The 18,401-nt window shown below is 48.4% G+C and overlaps 1 protein-coding gene across 2 annotated transcripts in view; it reads left to right on the top strand.

Moving 5' to 3' along the window:
* HRH2 (histamine receptor H2) overlaps positions 1-8,433 on the top strand; it is a 49,733-nt gene extending 41,300 nt beyond the window's left edge. The window contains exons 3-4 of one of the 2 annotated variants that reach the window (XM_057728796.1): positions 2,546-2,708; positions 8,162-8,433. In XM_057728796.1, the coding sequence (XP_057584779.1) occupies positions 2,546-2,708; positions 8,162-8,266 (268 nt within the window). In that variant the 3' untranslated portion in view covers positions 8,267-8,433. Of the gene's footprint in view, positions 1-2,545; positions 3,573-8,161 lie in introns of those variants that run through there. The other variant, XM_057728806.1, reaches the window with a different exon arrangement.
* Positions 8,434-18,401: the final 9,968 nt, after the last annotated feature.

Raw genomic sequence — 18,401 nt, 5'->3', positions numbered from 1 at the left:
AACAACTCAGATATCCATCAGCAGGTGAAAGGATGAATCAATTGGAGTATCTTCCCATAATGGAATACCTTATGACCATGAGAATGAACTACAGGGTCACACATCAACACAGGTTAATCTCAAAAATGTAATGTTAAACAACAACTAAAAAGAGGAAGCTACAGAAAAAAATCCTAAAACATGATTCCATTTGTATAAAAGTAAAATGCCAACAGAACAACACAGTATGTCGTTTAGGGATATACATGTATTTTCTGAAACAAAGCAGGGACTGGTAAATTCTGTTTCTTAACCTGAGAGGTGGTTACACTGGTATCCGTTTTAATTTTCTTTAATATTTTGAGCCACACATGTGTTTTTTATGTAGCCTCTGTGATGTATTTCATTTAAAAATATTTAATGACAGAATCACCATGTAGCAAAAAGATACGTCTGAGTAGAGGAGTTATCTGAGATGTTTATTTTCTTCCTTTTGTTAGTCTCAATATTCTGAATTTTTTACTACGAACATGTGATACTTCCATAATAATATTAGTTTGAGTAATTTTAAAACCTTTTAGAAGAAGGGAGGTAATTTCCTAGCCAAGAGCTAGCTTGTCTTTTATAATTTCACTACTCTCCGTGAAAGTCACTTTATCACACCTCAGGCTCCGTCTGGAATGTTAATCCAAGGGTAGATACCTGCTGGCTTGGTCAAATATGTACACCGCTGGCATGGAGAAGAACTGGAGCCTCTGAAGTGCCAGGGGTGTGACCTTGAGGTCCAGGTGAGGGCAGGTGTTCTGGGGAGGGTGGGGCTGGCCAAACCCACAAGAGAGCCTGGGCCATGCAAGGCCTCCAGCATTGGCTAAGCCAGAACATACTGTGCATTGAAGGAAGCTTGGGTGTTGGCTGTGGGTGTTAGCTGTGTTGTTGTTCACAAAGCCCTACAAAGGCTGGCATCCAAATCTACAGCTCCCCTCTGCGGGACTCTAAGGGGAAGCCGCACGATGCTCTTCTCTCTCTTCACGTGGAAGGAAGTGAGTTTGATTCCTCTGGTGGCCAGAATACCTTAAGAGAGCATGGCTAGAGCTGAGGCCAGGCACGAGCTTCACGGGACATCCAGAGGACCTGCAGTGGGTCTCAGGACCAAGTGAGGGCTAGCTTCCAGCTTGAAACTGGACAGAGAAAGCTACTGCTGCAGTCTAGGCAGGGAAGCAAGAAACTAGGTGGTGTCCATTGCCTTAGAGGTGAAGCCAGGTTTTGTCCTGCCCTGGAGCTGCAGAGACCCCAGGCAGAGTCTCTAGGGACACCAAGCATTGCTCAACTTCTGCACTGGGGCCATGGGTGAGCCGGGATGGGCCAGGACTTGCAAGGACACTCCCTCAACCACAGTTGCTTGCAAATCCCCTTCCCTGTGCAGCCTGTAGTCCTCCCCAAACCGCATTATAGTCACTTACATCTCTACACCATCTGGCTGTTTTCACTGAAATATATTTGTAAGACTTTATATCATCACCATAAATGGAAATGCAGTATCACTTGTGGAAAATGGAAAGTTCTGGTGGACATAGATACAATGATACAAAACAATGCCAAGTTTGGCCAGATCCCATTGCCTGATTAAAGGGCAGCTCTGAGCCTGCCCCCGCTCTGAGGTTATAAAGAGAGACCTGAGTGCTGGGTGCTGAAAACACAGGCCCTCCACAGCTGAGCCTTTTTCTCCTGACCACAGAAGGCTTGAAAGGAAAACAATGAAGGAATGCTTACTCCCTGAAAGTGATGGAGGGAAAAAGCAGTTCAGCCATCCACATCTTAGCAGGCAACAGGGCACAGGAATTTTGTTGACCCAGATGTGGGGGAAATCTTCATCTTTCTGAAAATGTACGTCAAATACTTTGTTATAAACTTTCCTCCCAAGTATTTGACTGACTTACTTTCAGTGACCTTCAATCAGCTTGACTCAATGGACATAAGTGAGGACCTACTATGTGCCAGCCACTTAGTAGGGATTTGAAAGGCAAGTGCCTTGCCTTCAGGGACCACACATTCTAATGGAGAGACAGACACATTCACAACCGATTTTAATGCAGGGCTGAATAAATCTTTGTGTTTTCTCCCAGCCTCCCCCCAACTCATGCAAAACATGATGTAGGTGTTCAGGAATCATTTTATTCAGACGCAGAAATAGCAAACATTCATTGGCTTCTGCTATGAGCCAGGCAATGTGTGGGATACTTTTAGACATATTTTATAACACTTCATCTTCTCAAGAATTGAAAAGGTAGTTATTTTTACCTCTGCTTAAAGTCAGAGGGGTTAAGTAACTTGACCAAGGGCACACAGCACGTTAGAAGCTGATTTGGGATTTGAAAGCAAGTCTGCTGAATGCTCCCCTTGTGGGCCGAGGGAACAAGTCCCTGTTGCATGTGGGTGTCCCCCGCCCCATCCCACCCCACCCTTTCCAGCACCTGGCTTAGAAGAAGCAAAGGCCAGGGCCAGGTCTGGCCCCACTGGCCTTGCGCGGTGGTCACCTCAGCCCTGACCTATGCTTGTGTCTCCCCAGGAAGCCAGCGCTGTCCTGCACCGTGTGCTCCAGCAATCTTCTCAGCTGCTGCAAGAGGCTGTGGGCACTTAGGTTCCTCCAGAGACACGTAAGAGGCCCCTCGGAGGAGCAGCCGGGAGAGCCACTGTCTGAGGAGTCGCTAAGGACACTGACCCAGGAATCGGTGAGGACGTTGCCCTCTGAGGCTGTTTACACCCAGCCCCAGGATGCTGAAAATCCTGCTCCCGGCCCCCAGGATTAGACTCCTGGAGCCACTAAGGACCCAGCAGCCCCCCAAACCACCGAGGACACACCCTAGCCTGAGTCTGGGGACCCCCAGAGCACACGGCCGGTCCTGGGGTCCTCCGGCCTAGGATGGAGCAGGCTGCTCTGCGCGCGGACTCCCCGGGTCCAGGTCCGCTGAATCCCACGGGTTCAAAGCTCACGTTGGTGCTGGCCCTGAGTCAGGAGCAGAGACGGCGGGACGTGCGGGGATGTGCGCAAGGGCGCGTACACGGATGTGTGTGTGCGTGCAGACACGCCTGTCCTCTGAGCACGGCAGAGGGTGTCGCCATGAAGCGTTCGCCTCTCCCTCCTTCCCGGGTTCCACGGGATGAAGGGAGGGAAGGGAGGGGAAAGGAAGGACATTAGCCTTTAATGAACACCTACTGTGTGTCGGGTACTTCACCCGCATGGGCTCACGTCATCCTTATCACACGCGGCAGGGATCTCCAGCCTCACTTTACCGGAATGGAGACTGACGCTCAGAGAAGTGTGGGGCCACTGTGTCTGACACATGCGAGGCACCTGAGAGTAGCTGCTAAAGGAAGGAACAAACAGATAATAGACAGACGAGAGGATGGGTAGAAGCCCATGCTCTTGACACGACACTACACTGCCTTGCAAGAGAGGCCACGATATTTCCTTGACTCAGCGACCCTCCGGCTAGCGAGCCTCAGGCCCAGAGCCCGGTCCCTTCATGCTGCAGTTCTGACCCTCTCTGGTGCTTTCCATCGCAAGAAGTGGCATGGAGCAGACTTGCTGGGGAAAGTGTGGGGGGCGACAGGGATGGACCGGTGGAGGTGGGGGCTGGGGGGCGCGTGACGGACATTGGGGGGAGTTGGCCCCGCAGCGCCCTCTGCTGGATGCGGACGCCTCGGAGCGGCTCCTTACTCCTCTGGCCCCGGGCTAGGCTCCCCTTTCCCGTTTTCACCGCTGCTGAAGAGGCCCAAGGAGGTGGAGAAAGTGACAGCCACAGAGAGACGAGGGTGTCCATGGGTCCTCCTCGCTGACCGCTGCCCCTCCCTGAGCCCACTCTTCCCTTGGTTCCAAGACCCCTCGAGGTGTCCTTCTCCAAACCCACCCACGCCTTCTCAGTCCTTCTTTCAGCCCACCGTGCTCTCCCCAGCCATCAAATGTGGCCGTTCCCCAAGGCTCGGTCCTGAGCCTTCTCTTCTCAAGGCAATTCCTCGCCCTCTGTGGCCTCATCGACACCCCACTGAAGGTGCCAGGAGACATCTCTAATAAGGAGATTACTCACAGATGAGTACCTGGAGCCCAGGCTCCTTCTAGAAGCTTTCAACTGACTTTCAATCTCACCTTGAACGTGTCCGCAACTGCACCTTGACCTTCTCCCTGCACCTGCTCCGCTCCCTGGGTCCCCCTTCTAGGACAGAAGAGCAGCCATTGGCTTCAAAGGTCAACCTTGGCTTCACCCTTCTCCTGGATCCTCATGGTCCATCCTCTCGGGTCCTAGCTCCCACCTGTATCCACTGTTTACCTGGTTCTCTCCACCTGCCCTGTTATCACTCGGTCTCACTGCCATCTCCTCCATCAGGACAATTGAAACAGCTTCCCATATTCCCCACTGGCCTCGCCCCAGCCCACTCTCCACCCCACAGCCGCCCTGGGTTGTGCAAAATGCAAACCCACAGAGAAAACCATCTTTTCCACAGCCCTCAGGCTGCGCATGGTGGCCCCAACATGCCCTCCAGCCTCCTCCTGCCCCACACTCCCTTCCATCTTTTCACCCCAACCCTACTGGCCTTCTCCTTTGGGTTTCTTTATCTCAGTGCTCCTTCCAGCTATGAGGACACACACGGAGCTGTTTCCATGACTTGAAAAGTTCCTCTTGCCCTTTCAGCCATGGGATCTCAGCTGAAATATCACTTCTTGAGGGAGTCTTCCTTGACCCTTCCTATTGGGTCAGGCCTCACACCCACACCCCCAGAACTGCCCTCAGAAGCCATGGGCATGGTTGTCATTTACAGTCATCTGTGTGGTTCCTTTACCCCTGTCTGTCTCCCTCACTCAGGAGGTCATGAGTCCTGCCTGTTTCTGTTGACCATTGTATGTCTAGCCCTTAGAAGACTGGCCTACATAGTAGGAGTTTTAAGCAGTTTATCTGCCAATATGCCTGAAGGAACGATTTGCCCCAATGGCTTCCAGAGATGCTCAGTCTCTTGGCTGGATTCCTTCTGGAAACCCCAGAATCCCCTCCTTGGAAATTTTCCCAGGAGCCTGAGACAGGTGAGTGTTTAAGTCATGGCCAGGTAGTTGGAGCATAAGACGGGTGTGGCTGATCACAGACTCAGCTGGTCAGGGCTGAGGTCAAGGTGCCCACGTACCACCTGCCACTGCAGATCTGTCTCTGAGCTGCCCCCTCCCTCCAGAGGCCTCCTGGAGCCCCTGCTGCCTGCAGAAGTGGGGCGCATGCTCCGTAGAGAAGTATCTGTGGTGGGTCCCCAAATCCACGTTTTGTGTTACCATCGTGTTCCAATAAAGCTATCAAAACAGATGCTGCCTTGCAGTTTTATTTTTTAACTTCCTGGTGAGGAAATACTCCCCAAACATCATCATACAGTGTTTCTTGATTTAGAAAACGAATTATGATAAAATGCTGGGGTAAAGGCCAACTGGGAAATTGCCTTAAAAGGTAAAAGAGTTCTCAAGAAATTAGGTCTCATCTTGAAACACCCTATTAGAAACGAGGCACGGGCTGGTGAGAAGGATCAGACCTTTGTCCTGCTCACCTGGTGAGCCAGGGACAAGGCAGACACTCAGTAAGTGTTTGTAGAATGGAGTATTTCTGAAATTGTTAGATCCAGAGATGCATTTGTTAGGAGGGAGAAAAAGACATCTTTAAAATGGAAAACTTGTCAATCAGGGAAGTCTTCTACCGTTGAGAGTTAGGTGGATAAGGTACAAGTGAAAAACCAGGTCAAGGAAAGAATTCATGAATTCTGTGCGAGGAATGATACCCAAAGGCACCCATGAAAGGATTTGGAAAATGGAGGGGGTTGACCAGTGTCAAGCTCACCATTTGATAACTGCAGTGTCGGCAGTAAGCAGTGTCCCCTGGGGTGGAAGGAAGAGGCTATAGGAGGCTATGGAATCTTGAACTTCGGGCTTCACAGAAGGATGCACCAAGACACACCTTGATGAATTTCTGCAGGAGACAGAGACGAGATGGTGAATCATCACAGTCAAAGCTTACAGGTGCTGATGTGCCCGAAATGGGTTTTTATATATTTCAGGGCAGAGAAGACAAAGAATGTTACGAGGTCCTTGGAGAAGACGAAAGTAGCAGCCAGGTGGAGTCATTAGATGATGTCAAGCAGTTCTATGTAGATGGTTTAAAAAGGATGGGGAAGTGCCCCCTGAATGATAACTGTGCGTGTAGTGAATATTGGGGCACTTTATAGGCACCCAGCCAGGGCTGGAAGCCTGGGAACTGCAATTTCCAGAATCCTGTTCCAACAGGTTTAGATTCCACCTGTGGGAAGCAAAGCAAAAGCAAAACCATTGTTGCTAAGTACGCCAAGCGGGGAGGGACAGGACGAGAGGAAGGAGGCCCCAGAGGCTAGAAAGGGGCGACTGCAAGAGTCTTGGAGCAGAGAAGTGCCAGACGGACCTGCATTAGGGAACGTTGTCTCATTCTGTGAGTAACAGGAAAGGTTGGAAAGGCCTTCATCAAGAGGGGACTAAAATGATGAGGTGTGTACTGTAAAAAGATCTTTCAGAGTCCAGTTTGGGGAAATCCACTGAGAGGGCGAGGGCTAGAGGCAGTGAGCGCAGGCAGCTCCATTGCAGGGGAGGGCTGATAGCTGTGTCTTATTGGGGTCTTCTGCAGACCCCACAGCAGACTTCAGGCTACAGGCTGGGAACCCAAAGAAATCAGACCCTCCTTGCCCTCCAGAGAGTTGGGCTTATACAACATTACCAGGGAATCAAAGAAGGTATGGGACACAGGCCAGTGCTGGGGTCGCCCAGGGAGGAAAGCATGGAGGTCTTGCACACGTGTGTGTGTGTGTGTGTGTGTGTGTGTGTGTGTGTGGTGCGGAAGGATGTGGACCAAGGCAGCCGTGAACTTCTAAGAGGAAACATTCCCGATGCACATTGGGCTGTGTTTACACTCAGGTTAGAAGTGTGGCAGGCGATGGGAACGCTCAGAGCCGGGAGGGAGGGAATGGGCTTGGTATCCCACCTCAGCTAAACCGCTGGCACTTGACATTTGACTGATCAGACTCTGTCTGGAACTTTTGGGGAGTCTCTTGTCTTCTTTGTCCAGTTTAGGGGGCTCTTTCCAGGTCCCTCAACAGGGAATGACAGCCTAGGACACACTTCTCCCACCACAATTCCCAAATCCTGCCAGAATTCCAAGCATTCCAGTGATAACTCAGGAGCCCTCATGGGTCACCAACAACCCACAGGGTGACTGGGAAAAGGCTCTCTTCGCCTTGCCAGCAGCCCTATGGGGCTCATAATTTTGTTATTTTGGAGGTAATTGCACCATGGCCTCAACCTCCCCATTTCAGGGTCACGCAGAACAACATCTTTCTCATGCCCCAAGATGCCAGTGTGTGAGCTGGAGCACAGGCCAGGTTGGACCTCAGCCCTCACTCCCTGGTGCTTTGCCAAGGCTCTCATGTACCCGGAAGGCCTGGTGGGTTTCCCAAGGAAATAGGGCCCCAGAGGAAAGTGCCCTCTGGGCTGTGCTATTCCCAGACCAACCTGTCCCTCACTTTCAACTGACACAAGCCCTGTCATGCATCAAGACATCGGCCCCTCCACAGGCACCGGCCCACTTTTTCCACTGGGTACAGGCAAAGGTTAGGTTCCCCACCACCTGGGGCCTGAACAGGGACAGGGCACACCCCAAGTTAAAAATCCAAGTGACATAGCTGGGTTTCCAACCCAGAGCTGCTTGTCTCCAAAGTCCAGATCCTTTTTTTAATCATTGATACTATGAAATTAATTTGTAAGGATTAAGCAATAATCAGATACAGCAACTTTCCAAAAATGTGACATTACAGAGAAAGCCAGAGTTCCTTGGACCACCCCTCCCCATCCTTTTCCTCCAGCAATTTCCAAGTCAACCACTGCTACCAAGTTTGCTGTTTGGTGTTTGCTTCAGTTTCATTTGATTTTCGACATAAAAGTTATACTGCATCTCAGGAACTGAACTCAATAATCTGTCTTCAAGGTTCAACCACATGAGCACATAAAGGTCTCCTTCCTTATTTTGTTCCATGGTATTAGTACCCACAGTTCATTTAGCTGCTCCCCCTAGCCATGGACATCTGAATCATTTCTAACTTCTAGCTGTTTAAATAATAATATGTTTTTCCATTACAGGTTATTACAGGATATCAAATACAGCTCCCTGCTTTATACAGTGGATCCTTGTTGTGTATCTATTTGATATATGGTAGTTTATATCTGTTAATCCCAAACTCCTAAGTTATCCCTCCCCTGACCTTTTCCCCTTTGGTAACCATAAATTTGTTTTCTATGTCTGTGAGTCTGTTTCTGTTTTGTAAGTAAGTTCATTTGAATCACTTTGCTGTACACCTGAAACTAACACAACATTGTAAATTGACTATACTTCAATTAAAAAAATAATACTATGCTGATCCTCTGAAACAATGTTTCTTTGTGTACACCTGCAGGTGAGTTTCGTTGTCATTGGAAGTGATGTGTGTGTGTGTGTGTACATGTGGTTAGCATATCTACTGGGGTTAAGGAGCGTATATGTTGCTGAATAGCCCTCCAGAGAGGCACAGCTCATTCAAGCTCCCACCAATAACACTAGGCAGGGCCTGGCTCCTCAAAGCCCCACCATCCACTTGTGCCTTTTCTACCATGCACTGTGGCTTCCTTCATACCTGATATATCAGACTATTCCTCCTAGAGATGCCCTGCCTCCAGTCAGGGCAGACAGGTCATTTAGGTACAAGAAATGTTCAGAGACTCCCTTGGGTTTGCCCCAGGTTTCCCACGAGTTCTATCAACCTTGCCTTCCTCTTGGGTTCTCTGTAGCAGAGGGCAGCCTTGCCCAAGCTATACCACTGGAGAGACACTGTATCAGTTCACAAGAGCCACAGTAGTGCTGCATAACAAACACCCACAAATACTCTCAGCATATGACAGTAACATTTATGTAGCTTCTGAAGCTGTAGGCTGGCTAGCAAGGATGGGTTCTGCTGGGGTGGTTCATCTTTGCCCCACAAGTCTCTCATCCTCTCTTGTGACCAGCAGGCCAACCTGGCATGTTCTTCTCACAGAAATGGCAGGGACACAAGAGAGTAAGCCCAGCAGCCCAAGTGCATTTCAGGTTCCTGCACATCTTGCCCGCCAACCTACTTTTAACCAAAGTGAGTACCATAGCCAAGTCAAGGATGAGTGACTATATCTACCCCTCCCGTGGAATTGAGGTGGTGTGAGGGATGACTGTTACTGGATGACCTTCTAATCCACTGCAGTGGCAGAGCCTGGATGGGAACCGAAAGCTGCCTGACTCCAGAGCTCAGCGTCCTTGGGATGGAGGAGATCTGGGTCTCCCAAGTGATTGGAAATTCCCTGGAGCTCCCTAAAACTCCTACTCCTCAATATTACAGTTGCTTCCAGCCTCCTACATACCTTATGCTCATTCTTAACCCTGGCCCACAGCAAGATCTTTAAGACTCAAATCTGGGCCTTGGCATTGCCTGGATGAAAACCCTTCCATGCTCCACCACCACCATTTCTACTGCTCCCTCAAACTATCATCCCTTGAGCAGGGCATTCAGGGCCACACCATGATCTGGCTTTGTCTAATGGTCCAGGCTCATCTCACACCTCTCTCCCTTTGCTCCATCCTCCCCATCCAGCCCAAAGCCCTAGCCTCATATACAGTCTCACTCTATGACTATGTCCCCTGCAGAATTCCCTTCCCAACCTGCAGAATTTCCCTTAGCCATCCTTCAAATTTCAGCTTGGGCATCACCTCCATTTCAAAACTATCCCTGCCTCTTCTTAGCAAAGCTCATCACAGGACACATCTCACCCATCCCAGGGGTTCTCAGACTCAGATGCCCACAGGGGCCACCAAAGTTCACTGGTGTAAGAAAACAGAAAAGGGCATACTGGTGGTCTTTGACTAACATCCCTGAAGTTGGTCTTTGCCCCTGCCATACTAATTATATATATTCTGAGTGTCACCCTGGCTGAAAGGGGCTGCAGGAACTCTGTGCACAGTGATGTTACTTTTTGGGAATGTGGGTCCAGATTCTATTTTTTAAGAGAAGCCATAAATCTGGATTTCTACTAGTAATTTTCAATGAATTAATATTTGTAAAGGTCTTAGAAAAGTGGTAGGCACATAAGAAATGCTGTAGAAGCGTTAGAATAAATGGATAAATAGATAGATGGATAGATAATACATGAGAGAGAGAGATGATAGATAGATCTTTGAAAAGATGGCAAATTTAAAAAAAAAAAAACACTATACAGGCAAAACCAAGCTTTTCACAGGCTATATTTGACAAGGAGGCCCAGTTCTTGGCCTCAGATACAGGAGAAGTGCCCTGTTTCTCTGCAGGAACCCTTGGAGGAGAGAGTGGAGATATGGCATGTGGCTTCCCACTCAGAGCAGATGCCACTGAGGATGCCCCCCACCGCCCACGCTGCCAGCCCTTCCTGCTTTCCTCCTCGCTCTGGGCAAGGTGGAGAGGGTGGCGAGAGAGCGAAGGAGAAAAATCATGGAGACAATGTGAATTGCTCCTGTCTTGAAAAAGGTTTCTCTGCAGTGCTCAGAAGATCCAAAGAGCCTCCTGGTCCTCCAAAAGGGTCTCCGATGTGCCCTCTCCTCCCATCTCCAAGGCCAGTGCCCTGGGTCAGGCCTTGCCATGGCTTTCTTGGGCTCCTAACAAGCTTTCCAGTCTCCATCCTCTCCTCCTCTAATATGTCAGGCCACCTCGTTGCACCCTCAAAGGGTGAGTAGATCATGGTCTCGGTCTGGTTTTGAAACCTGGTTGTGTGAACAAGGTACTTTCCCTAGCGTCCATGTTATTTTTGTGAACATTAATCTGATGCAAACCCTTCTTCACTTCTCTTTCTACAAAAAGATCTCCGGAAGAGTCTACTGTCTTCGTGCATATTTCGTATGAGTGGCTTTTGGAGGGAATCTGGGAAGGGGGTGGAGGTTCACACCTGGGTCTATGTAGAACATAACAGAAGGGACCCTAGAGGAGGTTGGTACCCAGAGGCAGAGGAGACCATGAGAATATGAGAGCCTGAGCCCTTTGGGAATTCGCTAGAGTCTTGGGGAAGGCTGTAGACTTCCCAGAGGGTAGTGAATGAATGGGATCAAACTAACCTTCTCCAGATCTCAACGGATTGTGAGGCCTGCAATGTCATTTTGATTACACAAATTTCATAAAAATCTACTGTGTAGGTTTAAGCCATATGATGATGAAAAGCATCTGATGAATACACAGACACACAATATTTGACGTGGATTTTCCTCGTGGTTACTTACACTCTGCAGGAAAAGGCTGCCTCACGATGCCAGACACAGCAGGATGAAATTTCTAATTTGAAAAGCAGGCCTCACACAGCATAAAATGCTAAAGCACCAGGTGGATCTAAGCAGGTGTTTCAGATGGTCTGAAAAAGTTTAGACTAATATCACATGTGAGAAGAGGAGATGGGAGGGTCTTCTCAGTTCTTGGAGCCTGTCTCCACCGCTCAAGCTGAACTATGGTTTGAGCCAGGTAGGCAGGATAGGGAGTTCTGAAACATCATGGAAAGAAGCCACAAATACGTTCACTCAGATATCCAGACCATTCTTTTCTCTTAGATGGCAAAATGTGCCTTGACCTCTACACTTGCAACAAAGTAAATGTCACCATCTTTCGGAATTAAAAAAAAAAAAATTCTTGTTGTGTGGATCCTTCTCTGGGTTTTTAATTTTTTTTAATTGAGATGTAATTCACATACCCCATAACCCACCTTTTTAGAATATACAATTCAGTACTTTTTAGTATATTCACAAAGTTGTGCAACCACTGTCTAATTCCGGGTCATTTTCATCATCCCAAAGGAAATCCCATGCCTACTGGCAGTCATTCCCCCCACTCTGACAGCCACTAATCTCCTTTCTGTTCTCCGTGGATTTGCCTGTTTTGGACATTTTGCTGTATACACGTGCGGTCAGAGAGTGCTTGGAGTCCACACTGATATCTGCTGAAATTCAGACACTCAGTCACTTCTGCAGCTTGCCATTAAAAATCACACTGCTTTCCAATTTTAAAAATGTCTTACCTAAAATTAAAGCTCTTTGCTAACCCTCCCAGTAAGTTATTCGATTTGGATCCTCCCCAAAGAAGCATCCTAAGGAAGAGCCATGATCACAAAAAAAAAAAAAAAGGAAATGTTTTGCTGAGTATTTTCAGAACTGACTCTGCTGGGACCATGGACATGAAGGAGTAAGTTACTTTCTACTAACAGAAAAAAAAATCAACTTTGCCCTGGCCCATCTGCATAATTGTGGAACAGAGATTGAAAGACATAGATTTGAAGGGATGCCAAACTATTTACCTGCCTGGGTACCCACGCGTTTAGGTCCAGCCCTGACCCTGGCAAAGACGTGCTCAGAAAAACCCTTTTCTACTATTAAGAAAGTTCATTCCAAATTTGGGAACAAAGCTAAAGGGCGACAACATGTCCTCTGAATGTCATATGGGAGTGTACCTAGCAGGCCTGACCAGGATTACCTGATTGTCTGGGGGAATATTTTGATTTACTATTTACTATTGATGAGGGACCAGGCTCTGCAAAGTTGCATGTTAACTTGTATAAGAGTGACAAGTTGCAAATAATTTTCTTTTGGCCCAGGAGAAATGCAAAGGATTTCTGTCCAGTAGAAAAGATAAGGCCAAAGATTATGGTTTATTGTTCTGTGGGACAACAACCAGTTTTGTGTCTAATTTAGCAATCTTATTTTAAGATCCTTCGTTTCTGGCTATGTAGCTGTCTCTCAGATACTTCTCTGAGCTGGTTCTACCTTCCTTCTTGTTCCCTCATTAATGAGTTAAGTTAATGTCACATGTTGACTATACATTTGTACGTCATGTTTTTAATCTTTCAAAAATTATACTTTAACAAAATGTTAGATTTTGTGAGCAATTAACACTGCTGACAGCGTCATTCTACCCATTGGACACTATGAGCATAAGCTTTTCCAAGACGTACAAAGATATTTGGGGCCTGAAAAAAATTCATAGCCTCCAAAATATGAAAAGAAAAATGTAAATTAAAGAAGCAATAAATAGTTAAACATCTACAAAATACGATATTTTAAAAGTCTCTATAAAGTATAGCTTATCAACCATAGATCACCTCAACTCATGATTCTATAGAAATTTTTAGTATGGGATATTCTCTGTGGTCACAACTTCTGATGGTAGGAATCCCTTGAGACAAAAAGGGAAGGCCTATTCTGTGTGTCAATTTCACCAACTGTAAAAGGGAAATAAAAACAGCTCTGTGCTTGGAGACCATCTCTTAGTGGGACAGCTGGTCCCACCTGCCCTACTTCTGAGATGAGATGGATAATAGGCCACAGAAACCCAGGGTCACATGCCAAACCCACCTGGGTTCCCCGGGATCTGATGGGAGAGGCTGGGCACAATTTGTGCCCTCCCCTGACTTCCTACAGCTCCAGGACGCTATGTCGTCTCTCTCTGGTCGGTTGCCCTGCTTCAGGGCCTCTGGGGTAGGCTGCGGTCATGATGCATGTCAGCTGTCTGTTCTGGCAACAAGACCCACCTCCCCTCTGTACAACCCACAAACTTCATGGGAAAGCGTATTAACAGGAGACTCCTTCTACCACCTGATAACAGCAGCCAACCAACCGATTTGGCTTCATGGAGTCTTTGTTGCAGGGTGTGAAGACCTGGCGCTAAGAAATACTAAGAATGTTCTGGTTTTGAGCTGTCCTCTAGGTAATCCATTCACCTTTGGTATCCATGGTAACCCTTAGGGGCAAAGAAGAGGTCTCAACAGGGATTTCATCTCCTCACATCCACAAGGTCATCAACTAATTTTTTAAAATATCCTCATTTCAATTTTTGATAATCTAGAAGTATTAATTTTGGTCCGCCATGGACTGCAAATGAGTTTATAAAATAGCATTACCATCTGTTTCAAGCACAAGAGACTGAACCACACCAAAATCACTGTTACAGCTGTGGGGTGGGGATTAAGGCTCTTGTTCTCACTTCTCTGAAACTGTGGTCAGGCCTGCCATTTCTCTGTTGACAAAGCCAAATTCTATTTTGACCCAAGATAGGAAGAGAAAGCAAACACACAAGCCGTGGGTCTCAAGGTTTTTACTAAGAAAGACCCCATTCCTCTCTCAGCCTCAAAACCCTAAGATCTGAATTTCTGCTCCACTTCAAGTTCTAAGGGAACTTTAGGGCTTGTCATTTATTCATTTGTACCTCAGTTTCCCTATCTGTAAAATGGGAGTGGCCATTAGTGTAAGGATCAGGTCATGATTGAATGAGATAATGTCTACCAGTACCCAGCACCTATTTGGTGCAGGTAAATATTTGCTTTAAAAGTCCCACAATTTTAAAGTAAATAACTATTTCACATGTCGCCAGCTGAAGGTAGTAAAGGTTTCTAGGTTTAAAATAATTCTGTAGTTTGATGAGTGATGAAGTTATACTAACTAGGGAGACATTCTACATATCTTATCAACATATGAAGATGTTTTCAGGCCCCACCTTAAATGACTCTATTAGTGATGAATTCAATTACAGTTCACCAGCTGGCATAATATTACTGCTTGCAGAATATGTTTAAATATAAACATTGATTGGTTTTGATTTTGCAGTCTTATTTTTATGTTCTGGAATAATACGAGGCAGAAGCTAGACGGGGGAGGGTGACGAACCAGTGAGAAGGGCAGGAAGTGCTGAGCTGGAGGTTATAAACTGCAGCAACTACCGTAGGAGCACTTGGTGGAGTTGTTTAAATATTTACCCAACATTTAAATAGAATGTGACTTGCAAAGAGTTGGAAAGGAATGAAATCATTTATTTGGCACGATCAGATCCATCCTTCTTCTTCCAACCAGTGGCCTCCAAAAGCAAAAGTGACATGCTATTAGGAGAAGATGTAAATGCTTCACTTTTGCACATTGCTGAGTTAAGGCTGCTGGGTTTACTCCTGCTAAACTTGTTCTTCCATCTATTTTGTCTATTTCTTGCCTTGGCAAGCAGCTGTCAATCATGGCTTCCCAAACCCATGAACACCCTCTCTCTTTTTTTGTAGTTTCCTCTATTGTGAATCCCTCCTGCCCAATGGAGAAGGCAAACATCTGCCTTTGCCAGCCTCCTTCGCCCCTCAGATGCACACATGTGACTTAGAATTTCCTGATCAAAGGCAGTAAGAGACTTTGATTTAAAAAGCTCTGTGCAGAAAGCGGTGGGCTCAGACAGCAGTGCATCAGGCTGGTGGGCGGGGCACAATCACAGCTCCGGCCAGCCAGTGCTGCCACAAATCTGTTAGCTTTCTAATAACCCCCGTGCTGATAAATCCCTTTCTGCTTCATACCCAGCTCCTGGTATGTAACAGGTACTCAGTGAATTCTCATCGAATGAGGGTCTGTTGAACCAAAACCTCTGCTGGGCACAGCTCTTCAAGAACTCGCATGCATGCTTGGGGAGAAAGACTGGATCTGCTTCGAGGTATGTCTTCCTGGGGTTCACTGAGAAGGCAGGGGCTGTGTCCTTCAAATCCTTGGTTGCCTGGGCCTGGCAAGAGCTTGGCCCAGTGGATCCCAATAAATACTGAATCAGGGAGGAGGGAGCAGATGTGTGGCGTCAGGCTTCACCCTGGGCTGGTATTTTTTCATGCCCTCGATCCCTTCCTGTCTCTCCCTGGGGGTACCTCACCCATCTGAGAAGGTTGGAATGAGTGGCTCTTCCAAGATCACCTATGGACCCAAAGCAAGAGGGCCCCCACTGTGCTTCCCGTGCTTTGGAAAATCCTTCCTTGGCTCTCCAGCTGCACCTCCCGGGGTCAGGAGTCTGTGGGCCCAAGAGGCTGTGCCCACAGGGGCCCACTCCTTCCTCGTAAAGCACACTTGGAGGAATTAGATCCCTGGATTTCCTCAGCCAAATGGTGCTAAAGCCCAATTCTAGGACTTGTGCAGACCTTCCACCAGATCTAACCTTGAGAGGACAGACTATGCACCATAAACATGCCTATTTGCAGGGCGATGAATGGGGTTTTAATCCTTAAGCACGTGTAAGACCTGGAATACAGGGGATGGAGCTGGGGTGGGAAGGGGGGGGGGGCCTCATGTCAAGGTCCAGCTCTCCCCTCCCACCATGTTCTGGTGCAGATCTCCAAGGAGTTTAAAGATTCTAGATTTGAACCTGACCTTCCAGGTAGTTTTTAAAGTATACTTTGTCAAGGTCAAAGGACAGAACATATGTAATTTTAATAGTTTGTCTGTGTACTGGTTACTGGTTGCTGTGTAACAAATTACCCCCAAACTTAGCAGCTTAAAACAGCACACATTTATTATCTCACAGCATCTAGCATCAGGAATTCAGGGACTGCTAGGCTGACTTTGCTGCTTTACAGTCTCAAGAGGCTGCAATTAAGGTGTGTCAGCCTGGGGGCTATGGTCTCATCTGAAGGCCCAACTAGGTTCACTCGGTGGCTGTAGGTAGCATCCTGTTCCTCGCAAGCCTTGGATCAGTTCCTTGTCATGTGGGCCTCCCCAACATGGCAGCTGACTTCATCAAAGTATGCAAGACAGAGACAAGAAAGAGAGTCTGCCAGCAAGCCAGGAAACTATCATGGATAGTTTTGTAAACTGTTATGGAAGTGGCACCCATCACCTTTGTCATAGTCTATTGGTTAGAAGCAAGTCACTAGGTCAGCCCATACTCAAGGGGAGAACACAAAGCGCCCCCCTGCCGAGCCCAAAATATCCCACCCCCAGAGGCTCCAGCAGAACCCAGATGCTTCACTTTGAGCCAAGCCCTGGGCTGAGTGTGTGTGGCTCCCGCCATAGAGCCCCGGGCTCCCAGAGCACCACCCTGCACCCTGGACAGAGAAGCAAAGCCCAAATCAGAGGCAGCTTCCGTGAAGGACAGAAATTACCACCTCCAGTTCCAATTACCAGCTGAGCTAATTGCGAAAGTAATTGCAATTGAACGATCTAATTACCAGGCTGGGCCAGAGAAGCGCCTCCTCCCCGCCTTTGGGGAGACTCCTGCAGCCTCCTGGGGGCTACAGACACGGTGGAAATCCCATTCTTGAGGAAACAGGAGGTCTGGCCTGTGTCCCAGAGACCAAGTGGCCAGAGACAGGTCACCGCCAGATAAGGCTCCCCAGCCAAGAGTGGCCTCTGCCCTTGGGTTTCTGTCCCAGGCCTGGACTCTTCAGCCACTTGACCTACTCCTGTGCTACACACAGCACCACATATGAGCGGAGGGCTGCCTGTGCTGGCAGCGGGCCTGCTCCCTCGCCCTCCCCTCCCCTATGGGTCTGTACACTAGGCACAGACAGCCCTGGGGCTCTGTCTCCCCTGTCCGGCCTGGAGCTTGTCCCTAGCCTGGCTCTTCTCAGATACCCCTCCTGCTTGCGTGCAGCCCCCAGCCTCTGGCTTCCACAACTCACCTGCAGGACCCATTCTTGGCACTTCCCGCCAGCAACACCCAGGCCTGCAGGGCACATCCAACCCAGGAAACCCAGTCTGGCCTGGCCCTGGGTGAGCCCGGCACAGGGCACAGTGCAGGAGCTCCAAAATCACCGGAGAGAGGATGAAGGTCAAAGAAGGGAGGTCATCACCTCCCTTACCTGACAGCAGCTCCAGCTGCCTGCTGGCCTCCATTAAGCCTCCTCCAACTCCCCCACACATGCCCTTAAAATAGCCCCCCTTGGGCCTAGCCATGCACACGCCATCAGTATGGTCTACCCTTGGGAGGCTGGAGCCAGGGCAAGGCCTGCACAGATCCTGGAAGCAGTCCCAGTTCCCCGGGATGTGATCTGCAAGAGGTGCTGGCCGTGCGCTCCAGGTGGGGACATCCTCCAGGGCCCAGGGACTCCTCGACCGTGGGGAGCGGCTCAGCTGGAGTGCCAGGACAGGGTCTTTAAAAGCATGAGGCAGGGAGGGTTGGGGGGGAATGAATTGGGAGATTGGGATTGACATATATACATTACTAATAGAAAAAAAAAAAAACCAAATTGTACACTCTATATGCAGTTTATAGTTAAAAAAAAAAAAAAAAAAAAAGCATGGGAGCCATGGCAGGGGTCCCTCTTGCCTGGGTCTGGAGGTTCTCCTTGTTCTGGAGAAAACTTTCCAACTCAGGAGTGGCCTGACTACTCACCCGTCCCAACCTTTTAATGGGACCCATTGCCCTTAGGACAGAATCCACACTTCCCAACTGGGCCAGCCTGCGGCTCTCTGCTTCTATCCCTTTATCCTCTACCGCTGCCCCACTGCCCCCTTGGCTCCTCCAGGTTTGGTGGAGCCCCTGAAGCTTACCCCATTGGGGGGGGGGGGTCTCCTGAAGGAAAAGAACAC

This window comes from Hippopotamus amphibius, chromosome 1 (genome assembly GCF_030028045.1).
Source record: "Hippopotamus amphibius kiboko isolate mHipAmp2 chromosome 1, mHipAmp2.hap2, whole genome shotgun sequence".
Lineage (NCBI taxonomy): Eukaryota > Metazoa > Chordata > Mammalia > Artiodactyla > Hippopotamidae > Hippopotamus > Hippopotamus amphibius.
Note: the sequence above shows the minus strand (reverse complement) of the source record. Positions and strands in the feature narration are given on the sequence as shown.